The 27,632-nt window shown below is 37.4% G+C and overlaps 1 protein-coding gene across 2 annotated transcripts in view; it reads right to left on the bottom strand.

Moving 5' to 3' along the window:
- Positions 1-14,303, bottom strand: part of Arhgap28 (Rho GTPase activating protein 28) — a 191,311-nt gene extending 177,008 nt beyond the window's left edge. For both annotated transcript variants that reach the window (XM_071602452.1, XM_071602453.1), the window contains exon 1: positions 14,182-14,303. In XM_071602452.1, coding sequence (XP_071458553.1) covers positions 14,182-14,303 — 122 coding nt within the window. The remainder of the gene's footprint in view (positions 1-14,181) is intronic.
- Positions 14,304-27,632: the final 13,329 nt, after the last annotated feature.

Here is a 27,632-nt window from a genome sequence, read left to right as displayed (position 1 = left end):
TCATGAAATATATAAATCACTTCTGCTTCTTGGATAGGCTACATTTTTCAAAGAAAAGTTTAAAGATAAGCACCTCACTGATATATTAATCCTCACTTAGGTTGCTTGGTTGTAGTAAAGCAAACTCAAACTAATCAAAAATTCATGCTACTGAGACAGCTCAAGGACCTGTGAGATCAATTGAATGAGCAAAGTTAAACTAGAGGGGGAAACATGTTATTCTAAAATTAGTATAGGTCTAGGATTATCTAGTTACTTTCCACCTTAATCATAGAGGAAAACTAGATTCACGCTTTAAAAGACCCTAGAGGTCAGCTAGTGGAATCCCTTCATTATCCAAATGAAGAAACGGCATGTCACTGAGTACAGTCTGACCCTAATCATTCCAGCCAGAGAGCACATTGAACAATTATGACCCTCTCCCACTTGTCTCATACTGAATGGCCTCAGCAAGACCAGCAACTGCAGCTACAGGTTGCAATACCCTTCTCTTATAGTGGTTCGTCTGCCCAAAACTCTTCCAAGTCTTATAATTGCCCTGTTAACACATGCTCACTCTTTAAGATTTAATTGAATCTTAAATATTTAATTGAATCAACTCCTCCAAGAAGCATTTCTTGAACCTGAGCCTTGAGTGTTAGTTAAATCTTTTCTGTTCTTCCAGAATATCTCATGCATTTCCCTCATTCATTCATTCATTCATTCAACTGTTCAAATATTGAGTGTCCATTCGGGGACACTAGGCTGAATGTTTGGGATACTGAGATGACAAACACAGTTTCTGTTCTGGGGGAGCTCCAGTTTTGGTTGCTGCTGATACTGACCCTCAACACACCTATCTATTTTCTCTTAGGGATCAACTACGAACCGCTTTTGTAGCACCAACATATATGGCATACAGGGGCTCAATAAATCTTTCTTCAATTGCACTTTTGTAAGAATTAGAATTTGAAATTTTCATGTTTTAATGAGTGAAATGATCCATAAGCAAATCTTAATCTTTAAAGCAATGGCGGATATATTCTAATAAGTATCTATGTATGCTGTACTTCTTTTACCAAGGTATAGGTGTTTATGAACTGTTACCAGTTTTGATATTTATTAATTATTCTTCAATTGATGGCATACTTGTAATAGTTTGTTATTCTGTGAATGAAGGTTAATTTAGAGGATCCTCTCTCTCTGAGAAAATTTCAGAAAGAAAGAGATGTTCATATTTCAGAAGGTATACCCAATAGCTTCTCATCAAGAGACAGTCATATTTCCACATTTCAGCTTCCACTGTGTTCATTCAGAAACCATTTGTTAAGACTCTAAGTATCAGGCCCTTTGATGGTGGGGAGCAGACAATAGGTAAGGACTCAGTGATGAGGAAAATAGACAATGCTCTTATCCTAATGATACTTCCATACTACTGTAGGGTTATGGATAAAATTTCATCCTATAAGCAAAAATAATAAATGTATTGTGATAGTTCACTTTGTGTTACTATAACAAAATACCTGACATTGGGTACTTTATAACAAAAAAGCTAAAATGGCTCATGATTCTGGTGTCTAGAGGGTCTAAATGGCATGATGCCAGGATTCTCATGAGGGTCCCCTGGCTGCATCACAATGTGGGAGAGAAGAGGGAAAAGGATTGATTGCATGCAGAAATGCATGGGGTGATCTCATTTTATAACAATCTACTCTAAAGAGAACTAATTCAGCCTTCAAGAACTACATTAGTCCTTGTAATGCTGAAGGTGGGGTGCCAATAACCTAATTACTTTTCAGTAGGCCCTACCTCTGATTTCTTTTTGTTCTTTTTTGGTACTGGGGATTGAACCCAGGGCTGCTTTACCACTAAACTACATCCTCAGTCCTTTTTATTTTGAGATATGGTCTCACTAAATTGCTGACAATAGTCTTGAACTTGCAATCCTCCTGCCTCAGCCTTCCCAATCACTGGGATTACAGGCATGTGTCATCAGGCAGGCTAGGCCTTACCTCTTAAAGATCCACCATCTCTCAATATTATTACATTGAGGGGCCAAACTTCTGCACAGCAAGTTTGAGGGAACACACTCAAAGCAAACATGACGTGCATTAGCAAAAGATTTTAAGAATGGAAAGACATGTGTTAAGCCCTAAATTTTAGAATTGCTAGGTTTCTTTCTTGACTTCTATCCGATTTTCACCTTTTTTTGGTAAGTTTTAAAACCTCCCAAATTCAGTCTGCCACCATTCTCTCTTTTCTTCTCAAAAGTAAGCTTTTAGAAGGAATCACTTCTTCTTGCTGCCTCCATTTGTTTCCTTGACCTTCACTTTTCAACCTGTAGCAAACTGGCCTCCAACTCTACAACTCTATTAAACCCACTGCAACAAAGAGTATCACTAATATCCACACTAATATCTACACTAAAAGTCCAGAAGATGATTTTCAGCTTTCACCCTTATTGGCCATTTTGCTACTCTTGATGTAGCTGTTGGATCATTCTGAGTCCAATACCATGGCTTCCAGACTGCTCCAATCTTTCTGGTCTCTGTTACAGACTCTCAGGCCCTGCTTTTCCCAACTTGGCACTGCTGCTCGGATTTCCATCTTTGTTCTCCCACTGTCTCTATGGAGACTCTACTCCCTCCTGCCAAAGCTCATCCTATCCCAGCCTGGACTATCCCCCAGCACTAAAGTCTCTCATAAATATTTTTTAAAACTTTTGGCCATAATCTCCCTCCTAAAATTCTGACTTATACAGACAACTGTCTGCTAGACATATATGCTTCATGATCTCACAGGATCCTAGAGGTCACGTTCCCATGTGAAACCCATCATCATACCATCTATAATCTACTCATCCACCAGAATTCACAATTTCAGCTAGTAACACTCCCAGACAGAAACCTAAGTCATTTTTTCCTAGTCCTCATTATGCATTTAATCACTAAATCATATTAATTTAGTTGCTGGTTTTCCCCATAGAATCTACTAGTCCCTTTCATCCATATTCCCATAACCTGAATGTAGATTATCATCTTTCCTTGAACAAATGCATGAGCCTTCTAAGCCATTTCTCTACCCCTTCCTGGTCTACTTTAAACCCATGATTTATGATCCAGAGGAACAAATAGACTGAGAGATCCTGAACCGAATGAACAAACAGCTAGAGATTACACTTTTGATTATATGGATTTTAACCCAATAGCTCTTAAATCAGATTAAAACAGAATGACCCAGATTGGTTTGAGCAGGGTATGAGCAGGAGTGTGAAAGAGACAGAAGAGTGGGTGAATAGGGGTAAGATTTGGCTAACTGAAAAGAACTCCCTTTTTCAACACATTTTAAAAACTTCTCAGTAGCAAAGCACTTCCACAAACTATTAGAGAATTGGTGCTAGTTTTTTAAACTCCCATGAGAACTTTGGAAGCCTCTGGAAAAAAGGCGCATCATGCTTAAGATTGATATAATCAACATTTGGGCTTCCCACAAGCGATGCCTCATGTTGTTTTAGCTGGTATTGACTCACTGTCTCACCAAGCATGACACAGCTTTAGATTCTCAGGACATGGCCTGCTTTTCTCTATTACATGTGCCAGCAACTGGCAGAGTGGGAGTCCTCCAGTGTGGAGCTGTCTGCAACTAAGCACAATTCAGACATTATAAAAAAAAAACAGTTGTCAAGTCGACCTTGTAATCCCGGAGCTTTATAAAAGGGGCAGAGAGGACTTGAGTGTGTTAAAAATCACAGACCTAGGCATCCTCTGTTTTCCAAAACAGAAACTGCGGAAAACTTTTAGTCAGCTCTTTTCCCCATTAATTGCTTATTCTATTGAGGTCAGTAAATGTTTTTCTTTAAGATGCCAATGAAAAGGCAAAGCAAGTTATGTTTTCAAGCCTCTCAGAGATACTCTTGGTGAGATAACATACAGAGCTATAGCAGCTCTGGAAAGGAAGCAAAGGAAATGCCATTCTCAAAATCCACCTCAACCCTTCTCTAGTTCTACCCTTTCATGCTTCCCAGTCTGGAGGCCCATCTTCCTCCCTCTGAGTGGCCCTTGCTGTTGGCCTGACTGAGCAAGGTAGGCCAAGGCACCAGCAGCTGGAGTGGATGCTGCTGTGATTGGAGCAGGTGACTGAAATCAGTAGAATAAAATTCAGAACCTGCCTCAACAGGTTCCTTTTTCCTGCTTCTCCCTAGTTCACCTCCCAGTTGAACCACAGAGATTGCTACTTGCTGCCCTCATTCATGACTGGTCTTCATGAAGCCTAGTCCTCTCAGCAACACACTCTGAACTCCCCAGCTGGTTAAGAAGAGGGAGAAAACACGCCTAGAGATGTGACAGTTGGCCCAGGCCACTGTTTACATGTGACTAACATGACTGTATGGTATCTGTAGTTCTTGTGTACTAGGAACTGAAATTTACCAAAGTGAATACCTAGAAAATAAACACAAGCAACCGGAGACTAGAGGCCATTCCAATTTCTGGCCTCTACCAAAAATTCAAGGCCAGGTCAGGAAGGACCCAGGATTAGTTGTATAAATGGAAATCTTTGAAGCTCATTTTAGGTCAGTATCATCTGTGACCCTAAGATCACTGATGGGTAAGGGTTGTGCAATGCTCTGGGGTCCAGATTTCTATAACCTATCCTATTTTTTATTTCCCCCAGGACAGGTTCTCACTATGTGACCCAGGCTGGCCCCGAAGTTCTGGGCTTAAGTGATCCTCTCACCTCAGCCTTCTAAGTAGCTAAGACTACAGATCCACACACAGCACCCTGCATCACCCTATATTTTTGAGCAAGATTTAGAATAGAATTGATCTCCACAAGGTCATAGTGTAGAACCTAACTTGGTCCCTTGGTTGGTTCCAAATCAGGATGAAGTAGAAACCTGAGGAGGAAGGCCCCATTTATTCTCATAGAATACTGCCTCTCAACTTGCATTAAAATTTCTTATGTTATTAATCATATGGGAAGGAATTAAATGAAAAATATGTTTTAATCACAGAAGTTTGTCCTAAAACCTAATAAAGCAATTAATAAAACTAAAGGGAGAAATCCTAAAATCTTGTTACTAGGAACATGAACCTAAGGATTACAGGATAAAAATTGCCCTTCCCCCTTCTACAACTGGGGAAAAAGAGCCACAGAAAGATTTCCATTTACTGATTGCTTAGATCTTACTTTCTTAGTCATTCTTGCTTGGATCTTACATTCTTGGTCAATCTGAAGGACTTGAGCAAATTTTGTCTAAAATATTGTTACCTAAATAAGACTGCATGAAGGGCAAGAATATAGCTTTGAAACAGGGAGGGGTGGTATAATCCTATTACTGAAGTTCCTTCAAGTGATAACAAAATTGCACAAATGAGCTATTTATATACATGCATATGTAACCCATTCTATGCTTATTCCATCAAAATAGAATAGAAAGTTTTGCAAAAGGAAAGACTAAATCAAAACTGAGTATTTATAAAATCTATTATGTGAAAGTTGCTATTGCTGGTGCTAATGGGGATATGAGATGAAACTGTACATGCTCTTAATAAACCTATAATAAAATTAAAGCATAAAAACAATAAGTCTATAATATATTAAACAATGTTACAATTTAATAATGGGTTAAAAGCACCAGTTTTGGCAGAAGGCTGAGTAGGATTTATGGCTCTCTCATTATCTTGCTGTGTGGTCATGGGCTACTTTTCTATGCCTGAGCTTCTTCTCATGCCACAGGACTGTTGTAAGGATTAATGGGATAATGCATGTCAGGCTGGTAGCATAGCGTTTGGCCCCTAGTAAGCTCAGTAAAATCAGGTATGTCTGTCTGTTTGTTTTTAAATGACATCACAGGACAATGATGACTAATTGCCAAATTATAATTATATTGGTAGATTGTAGTTTATTACGATAGCTAATAACTGTTCTGAGTAGTACTGTTGTCAAGGAAACCTTTGGAAAATAAGGTTAGCCTTACTTCTAGGATTGCATTTATTTTCTCTTATTTTGTTTTTCATCTCTTGCCCCTTAAAGATGGATTTAATCTAACCACTGATATATTAACTTGGGTCACTGTATGAATTCTTTAAATGTGGTAGTGAGAGTGAGGGGAGAAGTGGGAAGAAAAGGTATCATCATATAATTAGATATAACTTAAAGATTAGTTATAATTTAAACATGTTTAAGATTTTTTCCAGATTTTTCTACTGATCTGCAAAACATAAATGTATGGATGGATCTTTATATAAATGCAAATACATTAGTGGGTATTTCTTTAGTGGCAAATGCAAGGGTCAGTATTTTCTACATTGAGTTTCATAAATGAATAATTATCAGGAAACTTCAAAGGAATGTCTACCTTACACATTACAGACATACAAAAGAAAAATTTTGTGGTTGACCACAGAGTTTACCATAGATATAAAGATTTGTCTTCATATATAAAAGATAATCAATACCACAACTTAGAATGACTGAAATAGTACAAATAAATCTCAAGTGTTTGAAAATTTAAAAATCACTACACACTACTTTATCCTTGGTGTCTGGTGTCTCCTTACTGTCTTTTGTGTTGTGTTTGTGTGCGTTCATCATCTATTCATCTGAGGGATTGGAAATGGAATGCACAGACTTAATTAGTTTTTAAGAGTAATATGAGCCACACAGCTGGTTCTCTAAGTACGCTGAGTATGTGCTCTCCCACCCTTGGAATTATAGGGCACCTCATCCTGTCAAATGGATGGTTTATCCATAATATTCATTTATTCAAGAGTGATATAATTGACACTCAAAGAATGCATCAAAACTCTTTTTTAAAAGATGAATATATAATAAAATTATTTGCTATTTTCTTTACTTCACATTATAGAGACTAAAGCACCTTTAAGATTTGGGGTATATTGTTATTTTGTTTTGATACGCATCCTCCAGGAATCACAAAGAAATGGATAATTTGAACTTCATGTGATAATGATGAGTTACACAAAACTCATCAACTCCAATAACCAGAAATCCGCAAGAAAATCAAAGCAAGCAAACTAAAAATATCTCCAAGAAACCAAAATAAATAAATTCTATCAAATTCTTCAACAAAGATTATACACTGTAGCCCTTTGAACAGCATTATCTTTACCTACAAGCTTGGCTATCTGATTAAAAGTAAATTCCAAGTTAAAAGTAATAATATTAGAAATTTTTTTAAAAAGCAAGTTAAAGAGTTTCAGGGATGCCTAAAATAAGGAGGAAAATAACAACAAAAATAAACAATAAATTATATAAGAGAAAAAACAATATACCAATATAGGATATTTACTAGTAAGGCAAGCAAACAATGTCTTAATAAGTATCTTTACTATTGCACTTTAATCATGCTCTTTATGATGACAAGTCTCTAAGGTTAATGTCTACACTATTTAAAGGTATGTCTGACTTTGTATTTTCATTCAAAGTGGCTTAAGAACAATACAAAGCTAACAACTGAGCCAGATATAATTTATTTCCAAAATTTCCTTCTGAGAAACATTCTACCCACCTCTTATGTTTTGCTACAATAACAGTTTACTTTTATTCTTGGCTAGAATTCATTGAAGTAAGAGTATGTCAATTATTTCAGAAATGAAATTGTTTGGTTTGAGGATGGAATGAGAAGAAATTCTGATTATATGTAAATCAGAATGCTTACTTTAGTCAAAATACATTTTCAGATGTTCATGTAACATCTCAAGAAAGTGTTTTCCATCAGCTACCAAAATACTTCTAAGAAAATAAGATAGTCTCAGTAATACTCTCCAGGAAAAGTGGGATTTAAGAACAACCACACTCTCTTAACAAAATATTTAATTTATTAACTTTCTGATTCTTTCTTTCTCTTAATCCTCTAATAAAATTTTGCTTCCAAGAATTCATGGAACTTTTAAAATTAGGGAATTTACTTTTATAGTTTTCATGCATCAGACCAGGCAAAATTAAGTCATTTTATTGTCCCTTGTATCTGAACTGTAAAGAACTTTAGATTTAAATAACTACTGGTGCCCATTTACATTTGGTTTACTTTCTAAAGGTGAAGAACATAAAAACAATAAAATCTTAAGGAATGCTGATTGTATATTTTATTGTATGTAAAATAAGTCAAACTAAAAGAAAATTTTAAAAGTCATTAGCCTGGGCAGTGGTGCACTCCTGTAATCCCAGTGGCTCTGGAGGCTGAGGCAGGAGTATCATAAGTTCAAGGCCAGCCTGACCTATCTAGCGAGACCCTATTTAAAAAAAAAAAAAATTAGAAAGATCTGGGGTTGTAGCTCAGTGGTAAAGCTACTAGGGTTCAACCATGAGCACACATATACCCCCCCAAAAAAACACCCTTAAGAAACGACAGTAATAAATTTTACTGGCAAGATCCATAGATGGTTGCTAAAATTAGAAGAGGAAAATTTGAGAAGAGGATATTTGCATAGTCTCAAAGTATGAAGATAATTATAAATTATAAAGGGGGAAATAGTAATTTCATAGCATGGAACCTGGCAGACACCACCTTAACAAGGTAACCAAACTTACAATCAACATTAAGACACATTATCATCATGTACCCACTGATATGATGGGCCAACATCACTTCTGCAGAATTTTCATCAAAAATGCATAACTTCAATCTAATCATGAGTAGACATCAGACCAACCCAAATTAAAGGACTAGGTCCTGCAAAATCAGCAACCAGTCCTCAAAAAGTGCCAGAGTCACAAATGACAAGAACAAACTGTTACAGATTGGAGGACACTCAGGAAACATACCTAAATTCAGTCTGGTATATTGAATTTAGCTCTACAACATTTTGAAAATTCCATTCTAGGAAAAAAAAAAATCTGGCAAAATCAGAACACAGTCTGTACTAATATTATTATGCCAGAAGTAGTTTGTTTAGTTTTGACAATGGTAACTCCAGCTATGTAAGCCATTGATATTCAGGAATCCAGGTTAAGGTTACTTTTGCAAGTTTTCTACAAGACTAAAATTATATCAAAATAAAAAAAGTTAAGAAAAAGTTGTCATCTTCATCCACATGAAGGTGATTCCACAACACTCTGAATTCTCTGGATTTTTTGTTAATACATTAGTGATTAATGAGCAGGGAGAAATGAGCAGGTTAAAAATGGATAGTGCAACTGACCAAATGTTTAGTCAAATGGCAAGATCAAAGGAAATGTACCAGATGTTTCCCAATAGCTCTACACATGGAGGTACCTAGGCTCAGCAGGGATCCCACTGTAAAAAGAAACCAGAGACTCCAACTCTGGTTTCAACCACAACATAAAGAATGACCTATAAATTCCTATTCTCTCCCAAGAATACCATTTCTATTACTATTTCTCAATACTCTAGAACAAATATACCTATAATCCCCCGGAATTTAGTTTCTCTTTATATGTATGCATAAATTCATAGAGATTTAAAGTTTAATGTAGCAAAAGTTTGCATCTTGAAATAAATATCTTTCTTAATGAATTAATTTCAACACAGAAAGTTACCAAAAAATACATCACTAAAAGTTTCTAAATGTAGTTCTTCCTCAAAATAAGATATTTACTTCCTAATCATCATTGGTTACATTTTTCATCAAATTATTATCATATAAATAGTTACACTATTAAAAAACAACATCCCCTTCACAAAGTTGAAACACTGCTGTAGAGGGAGAATTCCAAGGATGACCTTGGTTAGTGTTTAAATTTGTTTTTGAGGAAGAATTGCTTTTTTTCCTCCTCTATTTTTGTCCTCTACAAGGAAGTTTATGGGATAACTAGATAAACATCAGAATAATCATGACCATTTTATACTATACATTCCTCAAAAACTGTTGTACACTCTTATTTGTATATAATTAAGGAAATCTTTGAAAAAAAACCAAATACAGCTTTATTTTTAGCCACTGCTTCTAAGTGAAATTATCTTGAATATATGACAATATTCTCGGATTTTAAATAGAAGTTCTGCCTTTCTAAAATCCTTAAAATTCAGGAATCCAGGTTAAGGACACTTTTGCAAGTTTTCTACAAGACTAAAATTATATCAAAATAAAAAGTTAAGAAAAAGTTGCCATCTTCATCCACATGAAGGTGATTCCACAATTCTCTGAATTCTCTGGATTTTTTGTAAATACATTAGTGATTACTTTAAAGGCAATTTCAACCATTTATTTTAGCAAAACTGAGAATTCATAAAATCTTGATGGCTCTCTTGCATGCTCCAAAGAAATAACTTGAAATTCAATGTTACAAGTATTCAATGTCACAAGCACTCTCTATGAAGAGTAACAACAAAAGTAGACTTTGGAGGGTTCCTTTGAATTAATTCCTAAGAAAATTTCAAAAGGCAAAAATAATGTGAGGATAAAAATTAATTATGAGAATTAACCAAATCTATCCATCCTTGAGCACTATCAGAATCAAGGAATATGATGATAGAGATTGTAAGAAATAAATTAGAATTCTTAAAGAAACACAGGGAAGAACAGCCCAAAGGCTCAAAGGAAATATAACAGTCTTTAAATGATCCAACGGATTTCCAAGCAAATACAAATAGCAAAAACAAATAGCAAAAACAGAAGAACAAAGAAGTATTAACTGTTCTTATTTACTGGCACAATGTATCCTCAACTTATTTGAGACTGCATCAGGATGAGATGCACAAAGTATAATCTGAATATTAAAAATCAAGATATTGGTGCTGGGGATATAGCTTAGTTGGTAGAGTGCTTGCCTTGCATGTACAAGGTCCTGGGATCGAACCCAGGACCACAAAAAAAAAATCAAGTTATTAACTTATCCACATTAAATATTGATTTTTTTAATTCTTATTTTTTAGTTGTAGTTGGACACAATACCTTTGTTTTATTTATTCATTTTTATGAGGATAGAACCCAGGGTCTTGCAAGCGCTAGGCAAGCACTATACCGCTGAGCCACAAATCCAACCCTGAATATTCATTTTTAAAAAAGAATTTAAACCTGGAGAGGACTATTGTCAATCTAGCCCAACCTAAAATCAATTAGGTACCCATAACTCCCTCTAAAAGCCATGCATTCACATGACTGGAGATGATTTCACTTGTTATATCCCATATACTTTGAACCATTGATCAAATGAGGTAAGAATGAGTGATCCTTTGAATCCTTCCTAATTCTGAAATGGGAGACATAAAACTAAGATATTTGAGTTTTAAATGGCCAACTTTTTTTGAAAAACCAGGCTCTCAACCCTGTTTTATTTTCCCATTTCCCTGATACGGATGCAAATACCAAAAATGTTTTACTTTTCCCCTTTACATACATTAACACTGTAATTAACAGGATAGCAGTCATAATGCAACTAATAAGTACATCTGGGGCTTCCTTTGGGTGGATTCATATTCTAAGCAGCTTAAATAAACTGCCAAAAGCCACAGGGTAGTAATTGGTATAGTTGATGGTCAAAATCTGGCAATCTGATCCTAAGCCAAAGTAAATGACAAGTACAATTTACTGGCTGACTTCATTGAAATATAATAGGTAGCCCCAGGAGAAACTAAAAAAGACACTCCACCTTCAGTGATGAAGAGCAATCTGGACAGTGTAACAAACAGGAGCTCCAACAGCCCATATAGTGGAACAGCTGTTACTATTACTCAGCCTCAGACAGGCTGGAGTTCCTAAATCCTTTGATGAGTTTTTCATTGGAAGTTGGAAATACAGATTTATAACTGAAGCCTATTGATTTATAAATGTTGCCACTTATTTCAACTTTTTTCCTAAAAATCCCACTGGTCTGCCCACATTTGGGGGGAGGGCAGGAATTATATCTCATTTTTCTTGGTATCTCCAATGTCTAATATGTTGCTGGCACACAGTACATGCAAATAGGTTGAATTCAGCTATTAAAACTCCCACCATTTTCTCTTGGCCATTTTTTTAATCTTAGTTGGAATTCATTAATTTATTCAAGAAATATTTATTGAGTACTATAATGTATAGAAACTGCTCTAGACATTTGGAACACAACAATGGGGGGGGAACAGACAAAATCAGAGAGAGAGAGACAATATATTGTATTTTAGTGAAAGAAACAGGCAAAAAGTATGGAAAAAAAAAGAAAAAGAAAAAAAATCACATAAACTGAGGTGTTGTGAAGGCCTGGAAAAGGTTTACTTTGATTTGAACTTATGCTACAGAGAGCTAAAGAATGATGATACTTAGAAAGTCAGATACAATAGTATGCTTTTAGGGACATACTGGTTATTACTCCACAAATAGGTTACAAATATGTAAGCAATTTAAAGGAAAGAGTGTTCTTGAAAGAGAGAGTGCTTTCTTCAGAAGTAGAACAATACCATCTTGCTTCTTGGCTTGAAAGGAAGTATTGATCAGTAGTTAGTGAGTCAAAGGTTAATAACTTGGGGCTGATTATTTCTGTTATCAGACTCATGATTAATGATGAGATGTCCTCTGGCTCCTTGTAAATACAGGAACCTCTTTTTTAGTGCTTTTACTAGGGACCAAGGAATTATGTTATCCTCTTTTGATTCCACTGTAGGGGGAAGGATCCTGTAGAAAGTACAGGGCAATCATCAAAACTGCAAACTTAGAACAACATAAATCTAATTGGCAACCTATGGTAAAACACTAGCTATGACATGCAACTCTCTTGCTCTCATGTATTATCATTCCAAAACACTACATGCTGAGCTAATAAAACTTCTCCCTCCAATTTGCTTTGGAAACGGATGTAGTTTCAGATATCTGGCTGGTGCTGCTAGACAGCTGCTGGCACTTACAAATAGGACAGTTACACCATAGCCATTTAAAAATGCACAGACTTGACCCATGCCTCTCACCAAATCACTTATATCTATTTCATAACTTGTAATCTAAGTAAAAATAGTCCATGTTGACGCTTCTGAAAATAAAATATGCTAAAACAATTGCATCTTTGTATCTTCAAGTAGGCTTTAAAATAATGCACTATTCCTAAAGCTGGAAAGAATACATTAATTTCTCATTGTCTTTATATAAAAATGAGATTTTACTCAACCTGCTCTTTTTGAAAGAAACAATACTTTCTTTGTTAGCCAACCCAAACACAGATCTCATGCCAATGTAGTTAGTTCCTCTCATGGATATCAGCCAAAAATATATTTTGAGAAATAAAGTTGCAAATCAATGAAATTAGGAAACAGAAGTAATTATTATCAGGTAACTAAAGATAAAAATGTGGAAAAAAATCAATGAAAATCAATGTGATGAAATAAAAGCACACCACTCAAATTGTGTCCGTGAAAGAAAAACATTCATCAACTCATCTACAGCAGATAGTCATATTTAGACTAAATCTTCCCTAAATGTGTAGCTATCAAACCATATGATTCACTCAAATACTTTAGTCTATCCATCTAAACATTTTTGGTTTAATCAATGGAAGTCTAATTGGCCTTGATCTTGTATCAAATAGATGAACACTGATAAAGCAATTTAACACAGATCCTTGATTTATTAAATCTAAAATGCACATCGTGAGATGGTTGCAGATCTCTTTTGACCCAAAGAAACAAGTAATAATTGCATTTACAGTATAAAGTGGACATCAGCAATAATCAACTGCTGACACCAATATATTTATATAATTGTATAAATATATTTATTTATAATCTATGTTAAAGGTTTTTAACATCTAGAAATGAAAATTTTTTTAAAAGTCTACTGAAATTTACTTTTTAAAGTGTCTCTCAACCTACTCTTTAATTTAGTTGGCGTGCAGTTACTAAAGAAGCTTTCAATAGTTATTCTGAGGATTTAGGATAATGTCATTCAGTATGGGTTTTTTTTTCTTTTTTGTGTGTTTAGTTTTAAATTATATTTTTAAAATCTTCCATACTTTATAGGTAACTTTGGCAGAAATGATATATATGTCTTACTTATCATAAAATTGCATCAAGCCTATATATAACTCCACTGCTAACCCCTGCTGGACAAGCTTAAGCCCTGGGTGGGGAGATTCTTGCATTTCGCACTTCCAGTCAGGACAATACAAAGAACAGTCTCACTCATCTAGTCCACCAAAACTTAAAACAACAATCAAGCCACGAGTGGTGTGTCCCAGCAAATAAGTGCTGCAGAATACAACCTCTGTACCAGTCCAGCCGGAGTGGGCAGCCCTCCAGTGTGTAGTTCCCCTTACCTGCTGAGCGGGTGACTGGCGGCGGACCGGGACGCGCAGCGCTGTTCGCCGCTGGGCTGCTGGGAGCGCGCGTAGGAGTGATAGGCGGTCAGCACCACGCCGCCGGAGTCCTCCACCTCCATCGTCAGCCGCGCATGTCTCGGCGATGGCCCCAGAACAAAGACCGGGACTAGCATGGACCAGCGCGCCGGGAGCCTGTCACCAGCCCTGCCGCGCGTCCTTGCGCCCAGAGGCTCTCTCCGCGCTGTCAGGCCGCCGGGGCACTATGGCCCCTCCCGCGGGGCACGCAAATTAGCATACTCTGGGAACCACGCCCACTGGCGCGGGGCGGGCAAATTCGCATACATTGAAAGCCACACCCACCGGGCACCGGGCAGACTATTTAACACACACTGGGAACCACGCCCACGGGCGCAGGCGGTCTGGGGGAGGGGGATCCCTGCTTCTAGGAAACTGGAAACCTGCCTGATACTTCGGGGCTCTTGCCAGCTGCTCTAGTAAAGTTTGTGTTTTTCTTTCTTTGTTTCTTTTTTTCCTTGTCTCCCCCTCCCCCTTTCCCCTTCAAAGGAGAAGCTTATCCTGTGGCTAGGAACATTTCCTGCCTGGCAGCCAGAAGTAAGAGAAATCATGCTTTAGGCGGAGAAGGAGAGGCCAGGTCTAAAATGTGTGCTCCTGGAAGAAAGGGAGAAAATGTGACACGCTGTCATTTAAAGCATGCACATCAAAAATTGAAGAACCGGGTTACATTACTGTTTACTTAGTCGAGTTACAATAAACTTGATTTCCTATCGGGTCAGGTAATTCTCTCTACAGCAAAGGAACACTTCCCTCCCATGCCCTCAGTGCCACAACAGACCCTTACCTCACCTTTTTCTCCATCCAATCTTGATCTTATTCACAGATTCTGTTTCCAACTTGCCTGAAAGTTAGACCTGACTATTAGGGGAGACTGGATGTTATTTCCAAGGGTGGTTTTTTTTTTTTTTTTTTTTGAGAGGGGAGAGGGTAGGAGCTAGTATAAACATATATATAGCACAAACAGAAACACGAAATTATTAAAACAAAAAGATAATTGGAAGTTTGCTAGAAAGAGACCACGTGACTTGGTGTTTCACACAGAATGCATGTTTTATCCATTGTCTCCCGTACACCTCTCAGGTAAGGTAAAGTGGAAAGAGAAGTTAATTTGCTCTTTAATGGAGGGTGGCCTGGATCATGCCACTTAACAATCTCAGAATCTGTTCCTTCATCTGTAAAACAGGGAAGTACCATTCATTTCATGGGGTCAGAAGCACCAGGTACATGTTAAGTTTCCATTGAAATGTTCCTTCTCTCCACTACTTCTTAAATTTGTCAAGAAAGAAGACATTTATTTAGGCTGCACTTTCAGAAGCTGGGAAATGTTAGTTCCATCCAAAATGCTTTTTTAAACCCATTTTGTTGATTTAAAAGATGGGATAATAATGACAAACATTTACTAAAATATTTATAATATGGAAAATCCAATACATTAGTCCTTTACACATAATGAGGTGGGTAGTAGTATTATCGCAAATGTATAAATACAGGCATTAATCAAGCATCAGTGCATGGAAAGGGCATAAAAAATGCTTCATTCTCTAAAATTTTCAGGTAAAAAGAAGACATCTGTTTGCCTACTGTCCTTTCAAAGATAGAAAAAATTTTACAATGTTTCTTAAAACATATAATAGAGGGTTGGGGGTTGTGGCTCAATGGTAGAGCGCTTGCCTAGCATGTGTGAGGCGCTGAGTTCCATCCTCAGCACCACATGATAATAAATAATAAAATAAAGATACTGTGTCCAACTACAACTTTAATTTAAAAAAAAAAAAAACACCACATATAATGGAGAAATAGTATTAAGTCCACAATCCTTCATCCTTCACCTAAAACCTTGGGGTCAGATGTATTTCAAAATTAAGCCCCACCCCCCTTTCAAAATGCTGTTTGAGTGATTTTCCTGGAATACAGGCCATTCTCTTTTCAAAAGCCCTCATTTCTAACCCACTTGCTGCAAATAAAGTCCAAACATCTTAGTGTGACCTCTCATTAATCTGTATCCATCTCCTAATACTACATCCCCCTTCTAGTCCCTGCACCAGCCTGTCATGTGCTCTTGCTTTGCCTTTCTCCCTCCCTACCATTTTCCTGCCTGGAAATACTTACAGCCTCTATCACCCTAAAGCCTCTCAGGTATTCCTAATTCAAAGTAACCCCTCCTCTGGAAATTGCTCTTATTTTTGTTACAGGAATAATTTCATTCTTTGCTCACATGTCTACGTGAGACACTGCTAATAGGCCATAGTAGTTTTGTTGTTTTTTTTTTTTTTTTCCTACTGAGCCCAGATAGAGCCAAGAAATCATTCTCAAAACAGAACCCCAAGCAGCAAGAAAGCTTCAAGATGAAAACTCTTTGCTAACCCAAGACCATGTTATAATTTTCCAACAAATCAGTGTTTGGTTTTTGTTTTGTTTTGGATTTGGTTTTTACTAAATCTGTAAGCTACTAGAAGGGCTGGTGTCTTTATATTGTATATTTATATTTTTGTCTTTATGTCCCAGAGCTCATAGTGTTTTGCAGGATAGGTACTCTGCAAAAGGAATATTTGTTGAATGAATGAATGTATAAATCAATGAGTGAACTGATGAACATGAGATGACACTTTTCTGTGCAGTAGTTCCAATCTTTAAGGGTCACCAAAGAATGCTGATGATTGGCTCTTAAGTCTATAGATTTAATAGCATCAAGACTGCCAAACAAAACACACACCAAAAAATGTTGCATAGATATTTGTCAATATTTTTCAAAGGTATGCATATGCTGTATGTTGACAATAAAATAAAACTTTTGTGAGCATTCTTGGGTTTTCTGATTTCAGAAAGATAATGGAATGCACATATTGGAGATGATGGAATATAATGTATGAAATATTTCCATTTGCCATCCAGGTCCACTTGCCACCCCCAGTACCCTCCTAGGTGCCCCATCTAGGGACTCCTTGCCTCTAGTTTCAGGTAATCTACAGCCAAAGATAGAACCAGCAGACAGCTGGAGGGAGGGGGAAAGCAGGCTTTTTTTTTCCCTAGGACTTCCTTCACTGTTATGTGCTGTTGCTTGGATCCTTTTACAGGAAGCCATAGTTCCTGACTGGAGCCCTCTCCTCTCCTGCTGTCTCTGGATTCTCATAAGTACCATCTCAACCAGGCCCTTCTGATCTAGGAGTGGTAATGGCTCCTGATACAGCAAATAACTATTGTACACCATACCTCTTTGCTTCCTTCACTCCCACCACACATTTATTCAGAGTTCCTTTACTAAATTCTCCTCATTCACCTTGGCTGAAAGCTCCATTTCCTTCTTCAAGATCCTTACTGATATATATTCCTCTGCCCTGAGATTCAGGGCAGTATCTAAGAAGTGAAATCATTAAGATGGCTGCAGTAAACTGCAAGATTCCACACACCAGGGACAAGGGCAAACTGCAAATAGCCGAATGTCAGTTCAGGTGTTTTGTCACTGAACAGATTCAAGTCTGAGCAGGTTTTGCAATCAAGTGAGTCATGGAAAATGCTTTCAGATTTGAGAGTCTTTGGATTTCAGAATTACACATATGGCAATGTGTACCTGTTAGAATCTTTTGACATTTTGTTGTACTAAACACTGTTGGGAACCACTGGCTAGGGATGACAGCACATGGCAGTGACAGGCAGCCAAGCAGTGGAGCAAGTTGGGAAGGGAACCCCAGGGAAGATAAACTTTACGTACAGTAAACAGTGGAAATTTAGGGCACAGAAATAGCACTTTCAGTTTATTTGAAATAGGGAAAAATTCTAGCCTACTATGCTGTTCTTCTCTGGATACCCCTGCAGTGACCAGCACTGAACTGAGAATTGAGACCTGGGTTGTCAGGAACAACCCCACCACTGGCAGAGTAGGGTTCCCTAAGCAAGTTGCTGAGCTGCTGCCCTGTTTCTTAGCATGTCAAAGAAATACACCAGTCAGCATTTATGGAATACTTAGCACGTGCTGATTCTGTTCTTGATGTCAGAACATCCACTCAGGAAATGCTCACAGCAACCTTCCAAGATGAGATAAATATCACCGTTCACCACTCCATTTTACAGTAAAGACAGTTGGGTTGCAGTAACTTGCCCAAGAACAGCCAGGCCAGGATGTGGCAAACCTGGGATTCAAAGGCAGGCAGTCTGGCTCTTGAATCTAGTCTCTTAAGTATTATATTTCTCTTTCCTGAAAGACTTGCTCAGACTCAAAATATAGTCCTTTTAATATAATGTAATGAAAAGAGTAAGATTTGATTAATGTTTCTAATAGCTTTTCATAAATCTGCTTAGTATACTGGAGGATAAATATCATAGCATACAATAACGATAATGAAAATAATGATAAATGAAGTGGAATTACATGTATTTTTAATGTACAACACTTTTTATATGTGTGTGGGTGTATGTGGCTAATTACTTTCATTAGCTGCTCTTAGAATGAGTTGAAGTCTAATTTTACTTTCATTCTGCCTTGTAAAATTACTACTGGATATACATAAATAAGGCTTTAGAGAGTAGTAGAATATGTGAACCACAGGTGCACAAAGACTGCACTTTTCTAAATGAACAGAGCAGGCAGAGTGGAAGACAAAAGAAGGTCAGACAGTGGAGTCTGAGTCTGAATTATGAATTTACTTCTTACTGGCAATGTCACTTTAATTTCTGCTTCAATTTTTCAAATGAGGACTAATAATATCCCCTCCAAGAGTTGATGGGAAGATAAAGTAAGATCACATCTTTAAAACATGTTCATAGTGCTAAGCATATCACACATACTCAATAGATATTGGTTCCCTTTGCTCTTTTTCACTATTCTCTTGTCACCAGGCCTCCATTTGGGCCCTTCTGGAAGCGTTGTTTTGAGTTCCATCCTCAAGAATAAACAACCTGGACCTAGAGATTCCACAGGGATTTTACAACCTTTACTGGGAGATGAGTCAGACTCAATTAACACAATGAAACCTACTTGGGGAAGCCTCACTGGCCCCCAATACCTGCCAGTTCTAAGGACTACAAGGAATAGAGATTCCAAAATATTCAACCCTACCAGGAAAGGCCAGAAAACAGAATGCTTATGCAAAACCTTAACATGACAAAAGAAAACTGCCTCTCAAGGCCTTGGTTGTTTATCTGGCAGAACTGTTGCTTGGATAATCATTTAATACTAGAACAGGAAAACAGCTGCCACTGCATGAGATTTTATAGCCACTGGCTGGCCATCTCTTAGCAAGAGATTTGGAAGCAACAGAGTCACTGGCCCTAACTTGCAGGAAATGAAGGCACAGTTCTTACCAACTGAGAGTATCATGAAATTCCACTCAAATTCACTTTCCATATATTCTGTTTAGACTTTATCACTGCTCCCAAATCCTCTGGAAAGACTGGGTAGAATTTGGGGGAATGAATTCATGATTGCATTTATATAAAAAGGAATTATTTTAATAAGACAAGTATTTTCAAAAGTTTCTGAAAAGGTAGCATATAAATCCTTCATCCTTGGTTCAGCAAATAATCCTGAATTCTTACCCTGAAATATTTTTTAAAATATAGTGGTCTTACTTGAATTATATAAATTTATTTTGAGTGGTCTCATGATGACACAGAAGCTTCAGGCCATGCTGATTTTTATAAAGCTTTCTTAGCATCTATTTTGAAAGAAAAATCAGGGTTATTTTTTTCATTAACTGTTTTGGGCTCTATGATCAATTTGGCAATTGGGTTAAGCAGATTATGTCACCAAGAGACCCAGTCAGCCAGGTCAAGACTTGTATTATTTATGTGGTGGACATAACTGAGTCACATAAGTGACTTCTATAAATAAATTGAATTGTTATTGATTGGAAATGAATCACTGCTAACAGACTAGGCAGGGTGGGGGAAGGGAATAGTTGGGCCATAGGCATGAAGCTTTAGTCTAAAAATACTTGTATTATGGAATACTTCCTGCAATGCTACAGTTTGCAATTATATAAGAGCATTATTCATTGATTCTTTCTTTCTTCCATGTAACTGTCCAACTAGCCAACCAGTCACCTCAAGAACCTACAATTATCACTAGTACCTTTAAAATAAGGAGGAGGGATAACAAAGATGAATAAGAATTTGAAAGCACAGTTTAACCTGATCTCTGCAGGAGGGAACTGAAGAAGGAAATCATGAAAGAATGCACTTCTAAGAGGAGGTAAGGCTAATCTTAAAAGATGAATAACAATTGGGTAGCTCACAAGTAGGCATGGGTGGTTGGGAGCATGAGAGGAAGAGGGGTCCAGGGAGAGGTAGTAAACTGAAAAAAAAAATGGTACAAAGAAACAAATGAAATGTTCAGAAAGTATCTTTAGTTTTGCTGGAGAATAAGGTATAAAGGAGAGAATACTGGAGACTAAGCTATAGAGACAGTTGACAGCCAAACCTTTGGTGGACCTGAATGCCTTATGAGGAGTTTAAATTTTATCCCTGAGTTCAGATGGGGAAATCTACTGAAGGTTTCAAACCAGGTAGTACAGGGATCACTTAGGGCTTTAGATCACCCCCGTCTAGCCCCAAGTCCCTGCACAACCTGGTCTTCACTCCTCTTCTGTCACATCTCTTATGCTTCCCAACCTACTTTGGAAGCCTCTACTGGAATGTGGGAAAGAATAGAGCCCACTATCAATGGCCCGATGCTGAGTCCCAAACTGAAACCTAAGACAAAGCCCAAGATTTAAATAATTGTTGAAAAGAAATTTAGTTTAAAGAATCACACAGATCTCAGGGGTAGGAGTGGGGGTGAAGACTGAAAAAAGGACTTTGGCAATCCCTCTCTGTGTCACTAGCTCATTGTTGCAGATCAGCTACTTGCCAGAGTGGTTAGCAGTCACCTGGGTGGGACAGGCCACCTGACCTGTGGTCTGTTAGTGAGGGGAGAACAAGAGAGTGAGCAGCTCAGGGAGAGAGGAGTTGCACACAATCTACCAAAAAGGAGGAGAGTTCTTAAGTTGCAAATCACAGAAACATTTCTGATTAAGACAGGAAGAATGTTTCAGAACAATCTGGGGAGCTGCACAGGATCAAAAGTCAAAGCTGAAGAATGAGGCTTGGAGCAGGAATAAGAACATGATATTGCCAGGACATAATCTTGCCAGGATTGTTCTTACAAAATTAATCAATTTTAACTTTTCCTTCCATCCTTGCTTCTTTCTTCCCAGGACACATAGTACCAGAATACTGCATAATCAGCTATACTTGGACTTATCCTCCACCTGTCAATCCCTGGGTATTAAGAGAGGGCTCTTCAGGGATTCTCCCCCACCAATTGCCTGCTGTAATGGTAAAGTGGTGTCCAAGATCTCACATCCCATGGAGGGACATCCCTAAATCGACACTTGGGTCCTTTTAGATAGCAGAATTGGATGACAAACAATTGTTTGCTACAGCATAAATTGGTGAAGCCTTCGGGAGGCAGGTCTGGTCTAGCAGCACTGGCCAAGTGCATGTGAAAACATGGATGGTAAAGATTCCCAAGTCCTGGGAAGGGAAAGGAGCTTACAGAAAGTGAGAAGAAGAAGTGAAGCCCAGAAAAAGGATACACTGCTTTGCCTCGATGTGGCCCTGAACAAGGAAGGTGTCATTTCTTGTTGTGACCTGGAAATTTGAAATGAGGACAGGAAGGTTCAAATCCATATTGGCTAAATTGGTCCTCAACCAGGGCACAGACTACATCACATGACCTGAGCAGAATCTTCTGGATCTGGAGCATTGAAAGAGTAAATTTATGCAAGGGTGATTAAAATAGCGTGGTGGAAGGAAGACAGGGTTTGGAGCAAGACAGAGTAAACTCCCTTTTTCACCTTAGTGTTTGTAACTCTGACTTGTATCTTAATCTTTCTGGGACTTGATTTTTCTCATCTGTAAAATAAGGTAACACTTATCATGCAGAGTTGTTGGCCAGGATCTCAAAAGGATAACTGGTAAAAATTGCAGTATACATAATGATCAACAAACAGAGGTTTATTTTTATTATGCTATGCATTTAAGGATTGTTATTTTAGACCAGGTGCAGAGGCACACTTCTGTAATTTCAGGGCCTTGGAGGCTGAGGTAAATTCAAAGCCAGCCTCAGCAACTTAGCAAAACGTTCCCTCAAAATAAAAAATAAAAAGTACTAGGGATATGACTCAGTGGTTAAGTGCCTCTGGGTTCAGTTCCTGGAACCCCGCCCCCCCAATTTTTTTTTTTAATTGTCATTTTACCTTTTACTTTGTTAGAAATGCCCATTTGAGATTCAGGGAATTTAACAAACTCAAACCACCATTAGCCAGTCAGTAAAGAGATTTCAATGTACTTTGAAGACTCCAAATACTTCTACAGAAAGGAGAGTCATTGTGTTAACAGAAAAATACTTAGAAAATGAGCAGCAATAAGTAGATAGCAGGAAATAGCTATTTGTGTGTCAGCTGAAACATTACAGAGTGATGTATCTAGTTCTTACTGATTATTATCCAGCTTAAAAAAAAAAAATCCCTGGGAAGCTTGAATGCCTTGGTGTCATTCAGGTGGAATACTGGCATGCCCCTGAAGGGGATCTCTCGACTCATCATGTTGGCATTTCAGATCAGACATTTGTGTTTGAGAGATCTCAGAAGGTTACGGCACAACATTGAGTGTAGTATCTGGTACATAGGCAGAAATAGAAACTTAGTGAAAGAAGGAGCCCACTTCTATTCAATCCTGTTTCTATAAATGCAAATGTAGAGTTTAACTATAGTACTGTTTATTACTAGGAAATCAAACCACTGGACTGATACTTTACTGTGGCTTTCTCAAAAAGTTTAAGGACTCAAAAGTCCCTGAAGAGCAGTGCCCACAGCCCTCAAAACTAAAGAAGGTGATACTGTGTAAATTTTGCTCCAGGGCTGTGTGAGCAGCTGGGTTACAGTGGCTATGAGGACAGGAATGTAAGGCTACATTAAACAGCAGTTGTAGTAATGAGCCTCCTAATAGAGAGTTCAACTGTTCAACTGTCCTCTAGTAGAGGACAACTGCTCTGTCACCTGCTAGCCACGAGCAGTCTGTCTGTAATTCCTTCCTCTGGAAAATCCACCTAAAGGTATTGTAACCCCTGGCTGAATAAGAATAATGTTATATTAAAAAATATAACAAAGAAACCACAGGAATAAATTTCATGTATTTCACTGAAGTTGTATCCCCAGAACACTGAAAGCTGTCTGGCGTGTGTCCTCTCAAGTAGCATATATGTTTATAAAAGAATGATTAGTAAGCAGATCAAGGAGTAAATGAATCCACAAACAAATAGAATGGCATGGAGAATTGTATGTTATCTTTCCACTCCCAATATTATAGTAGGGAAATAATTAGGGTGATTTTTCCATTCAATAACTGCAGCCAAATGATTCTGCCCAGGAATGTCCCAGCTCTGAGCATTCTTTTTCTACCAGGACCTTCAGGAGCAAATAAGCCAAGAGGAGGGAAGTAGCTAGTCTGTACTGGATCTGTAGAGACAGATCCAAATAAGAATAGGGCAGCTGTAAGAAAAGAAAAAAATCATAAAAGAAGTACACTTTAAATGGCTGCTGTTGCCTGACAGTAAATTCCTACTAACCAAATTACTTTTAGAATTATATTTCACGATCTGTAGATAACAGGTATTCCTCTAATTTAGAAAATGTACCCTTTTTCTACCACTGGCAGCTGAAGTGAATTCAGAACAAAGGGATTCTAAATTCTTTGAAGTGCTGTGGTAAAAGGTATAATAATTCTTTCTCAAGTATATCATCACCTTAAGCCTCTTTTTCAGTCACTTTGAGAGAAGTCTTTAAAAATAGCCAAGCCTCAAGTGACCATTTATTCCTACATGTGATGGTGACAGAGACAGACACAATCAAGTCATCAGTTGCAAACTGCAGTTCATTCTTCTTTTGTTCCTTTGCAGAGAGGAACACAACTGTTTCTTGTTTTTAAGGAACAATCATCATCCTTAGTATCCAGCTTTCAACCCAAATCCTCAGAGCTGTTTGTAAACATAAACTCACTCATTTATTCCCACCCATCGCACCACTCAGAATGAAGAAAATGAAGTACTAAAATAATTACAAGTATTGCCATCATTTCTATTTACTGAGAGCCTCCTATGATACAACGTATCATTTATTTCTTATTTGGAAGTTCATAAATGTTTAGTCTTGTCCAGGTTCACAGTATCAGTCTAGGTGACTAAAAGGCAGCATGGCATAGTTGTTAAATTCCTTGATGCTGGTGCCAGACTTCCTAGGTTGAATCTGACCTACACCTCTTTCTAGGTGTATGACTTTGAGCACCATCCCCTCAATGTTAATGTCCCCAGACACCATCTCAGTAGATCAAGTAGGAAAAGGAGAACAACTGTGATAAGAAGATGAAATATTGATAGGTTGAGCTTAAACTCTGAATTGAGTGATTTCTTGAAAAAGGCTTTTTTTTTTTTTCAATCAAAAAGACTATCTTTGAAATGGAAGGAACAGAGTGGAGTTGAATTCAAGAATAGTTGAATAAAGGTGTACATTTTATACATCTGACCGTGGCTATGTTGAAAATGTAAAACCCAATGCATGAATATGAATAAGATAAAATTTCTGTGATAAGAAGCTTATAATCCAGGGTTATGTTAAAAGGTGAGGCAAGGAAGTCAGAAGTTTTCTACCTTATAATTTTGCATATGATTGGTCTTGATACCTTATGAATAAATACATTTAATCTTATACATTAGGCTTATGGGGCTAAAGCCTAGGGCCAGAAATACTAATGTTCTAGTATGGAACTGTGATGGCAACTGAGAAAAACAATAGAGTGGGATAAAAGCCCTCTGAAGGGCAATCTAAATAAGTTGAGAATGATCTTTATGAAAAGAAATATTAAGGTGACAAATCAATCAAGAAATGCAAATGCTGAGAGGATACAGATTGAATTGTCTCTGTTTAAAAAAATATTAAAATCTCCATGAGCCATTATTTGATCCCACTCCACAAAAAAATTTAAAAATGAATTTCCATGACTCACAAATCTGATTCACTATGGCAATTTTTTTTGACCCAATAAAATCCACACAATAGATGATACCTGACATGCTCACTGGTATTTGTACTGTATGTGCCATAGAGGTGGGCAAATTTCAGAAAGGATGTTTACTGGTGGTGCCCAAGAAATGCCCCAGCAATGGAGCCCCTCTTTTCAGACCAGACCACATTCTAAAGAGGGATTTTCCTCCAAAATGCTTTACTACCATATACTGAGAAAACCCAGATCCTACAGTAGAATACTCATTCCCCAGAGAAATCACAGGTGCCGACAGTGCCCACACTAAGCACATATTCACCTAGAAGCCTCTAAGTGCTGCCCAGTTGCCCAGTTACTCCTCAGGAAGACAAGGCTTGGGACTCAGAGAAGGTTGTGGACAAATGTTGTAAGAAATGGCCCGTACATTTATACATCTGATTTGTTCCCAGGACTTGGGAACACCAAGCAGGTATCTCACAACAGAGCAGATATGGACTCATGGGAGCACAAGCAGTGCTGGGGCTGGCAAGGCCATTCAATCACAGTGGATAAAACACTGTCATCAATTCCTCACTGAGGAAGAACCAGACACTGTATAAAAACACTCTGACTCCTTTACAGTTCATTTCCCATATATTCAACTGTATAGAGATCTTATTACAGAGTACAGGTTTAGTCATTTTCAACACATGCTTTTGATGCTTCCATAGAAGTCCAAGTTAAATATACCTCTCTGTGTATATCCTGACTGGTTATTAAAATCAAAATTCTGGTCAAGGGGCTCTAGTAAATTTTTTTTTGAGAGTGCTAAATGGACTATATTTACTGATGCCTACAAAGGTCTAGTTCCCTATCATCTTTCCAAGCATACAATCTCTTTGTAGTTTAATCTCATGTATCTAGACTAGGGGATGTGATTTCCTCCATGTACTGCTTTATAAATCAGTGTATAAACTCCCTGTATTTATGCCAATGATATGCTAGAGCTGGTTTGTGCTGACTCCTAAGAGTTGATTATTAAATTTCTAGGAATTTTGTGAGACAGTTGTTAAACACAACTGTAAAAAACTGAATTATAAGCCAGACATGGTGGCACAAACCTGTAATCCCAGCTACTCCAGAGGCTGAGGAAGGAGGATCACAAGTTTAAGGCCAGGCTGGGCAATTTAGTGAGACCCTGTCTCAAAATATAATTTAAAAATGGGACAGGGATGTAGCCTAGTGGTAGAGTGCTTACCCAGCATGTGTGAGGCCCTGGGCTCAATCCCCAGTAATACAAGAAAGAAAACTGAATTGTTTCAAAGTATAATTAAGTTAATTATATTAAAAGAAAAGGAAGAAATGCTTTCTAATGATCTTATTTTACTATTTATTATGCCTTTGAGTAGAAATACAATACAATGACATGCTACAACGCATCTCTTACAAACTCTGCATTCAGGGACATCACAGTAGCTTGAGATTGCCTCCCTGGCATTTATACCAAGGAAATCAGCAAACTGCTTACAAAAAAAGGAGGGCCTGATTTTGTTGTTGTTCTTGTCAGATTAACAATTACAGTCTTCATTGTACATGTCCTTTCCACAGTGACAAAGCCCTTTTATTTCTTAGCTTAACAACATGTGTTTTTATCTACAATACTACCTGGCAAAAATAAAACAGCATTTATTTGACCAATACATTTGCATATTTGGCATGCCTTTTGGCAGCTTAAAACTATACAGTTAAAAATTTTACATGCTGCTTACAAATCTTTTTTTTGTGTTTACTTTTGTTACCCTGCATGTAACAACTAAAATACGATGCTTTTTAACTAGTTTTAATGCTTACCATTAATTTATAAAATTTCCTCCCTATTTATTTTACATATTCTCTATTGGCTGCAGTAAATCAGCAAGATTTTCAGAGCAGATTCTTGGTTGATATATTTTCTTAATCTCTGTATATCTATCTTCCAGTTGCCTGCAGAAAAAATAACTTGGCAGGGCATATAATTCTCCGTTCAAAATGATTTATCCTTAAAACTTTGTAGATACTGTTCCATTGTCTTCTGGAATTTAGAATTGCAAAAGAAAAATCTAAGGGCAGACTGAGTTTTGAAGCTTTAATGGTAACCTGCTTTCTCTATCTGGATACCTGTAAAAGTTTCTTTTTATTCTTGAAAATCTAAAAAGTCATCAGAAAATGTCTAGGCATTGCTTCATTAAATTTTATAGGTGTCTTGTTTTGAAAATTGTCTACACTTTGAAAAATGATGGCTAAAAGTGTTTACAACGTAGATTAAACCTAAGAGTATTTTGTATCTGTGACTATTACATTATAAATAGCTCAGATAAATG

Source organism: Marmota flaviventris, chromosome 16 (genome assembly GCF_047511675.1).
Source record: "Marmota flaviventris isolate mMarFla1 chromosome 16, mMarFla1.hap1, whole genome shotgun sequence".
In the NCBI taxonomy this organism is placed as follows: Eukaryota; Metazoa; Chordata; class Mammalia; order Rodentia; family Sciuridae; genus Marmota; species Marmota flaviventris.
Note: the sequence above shows the minus strand (reverse complement) of the source record. Positions and strands in the feature narration are given on the sequence as shown.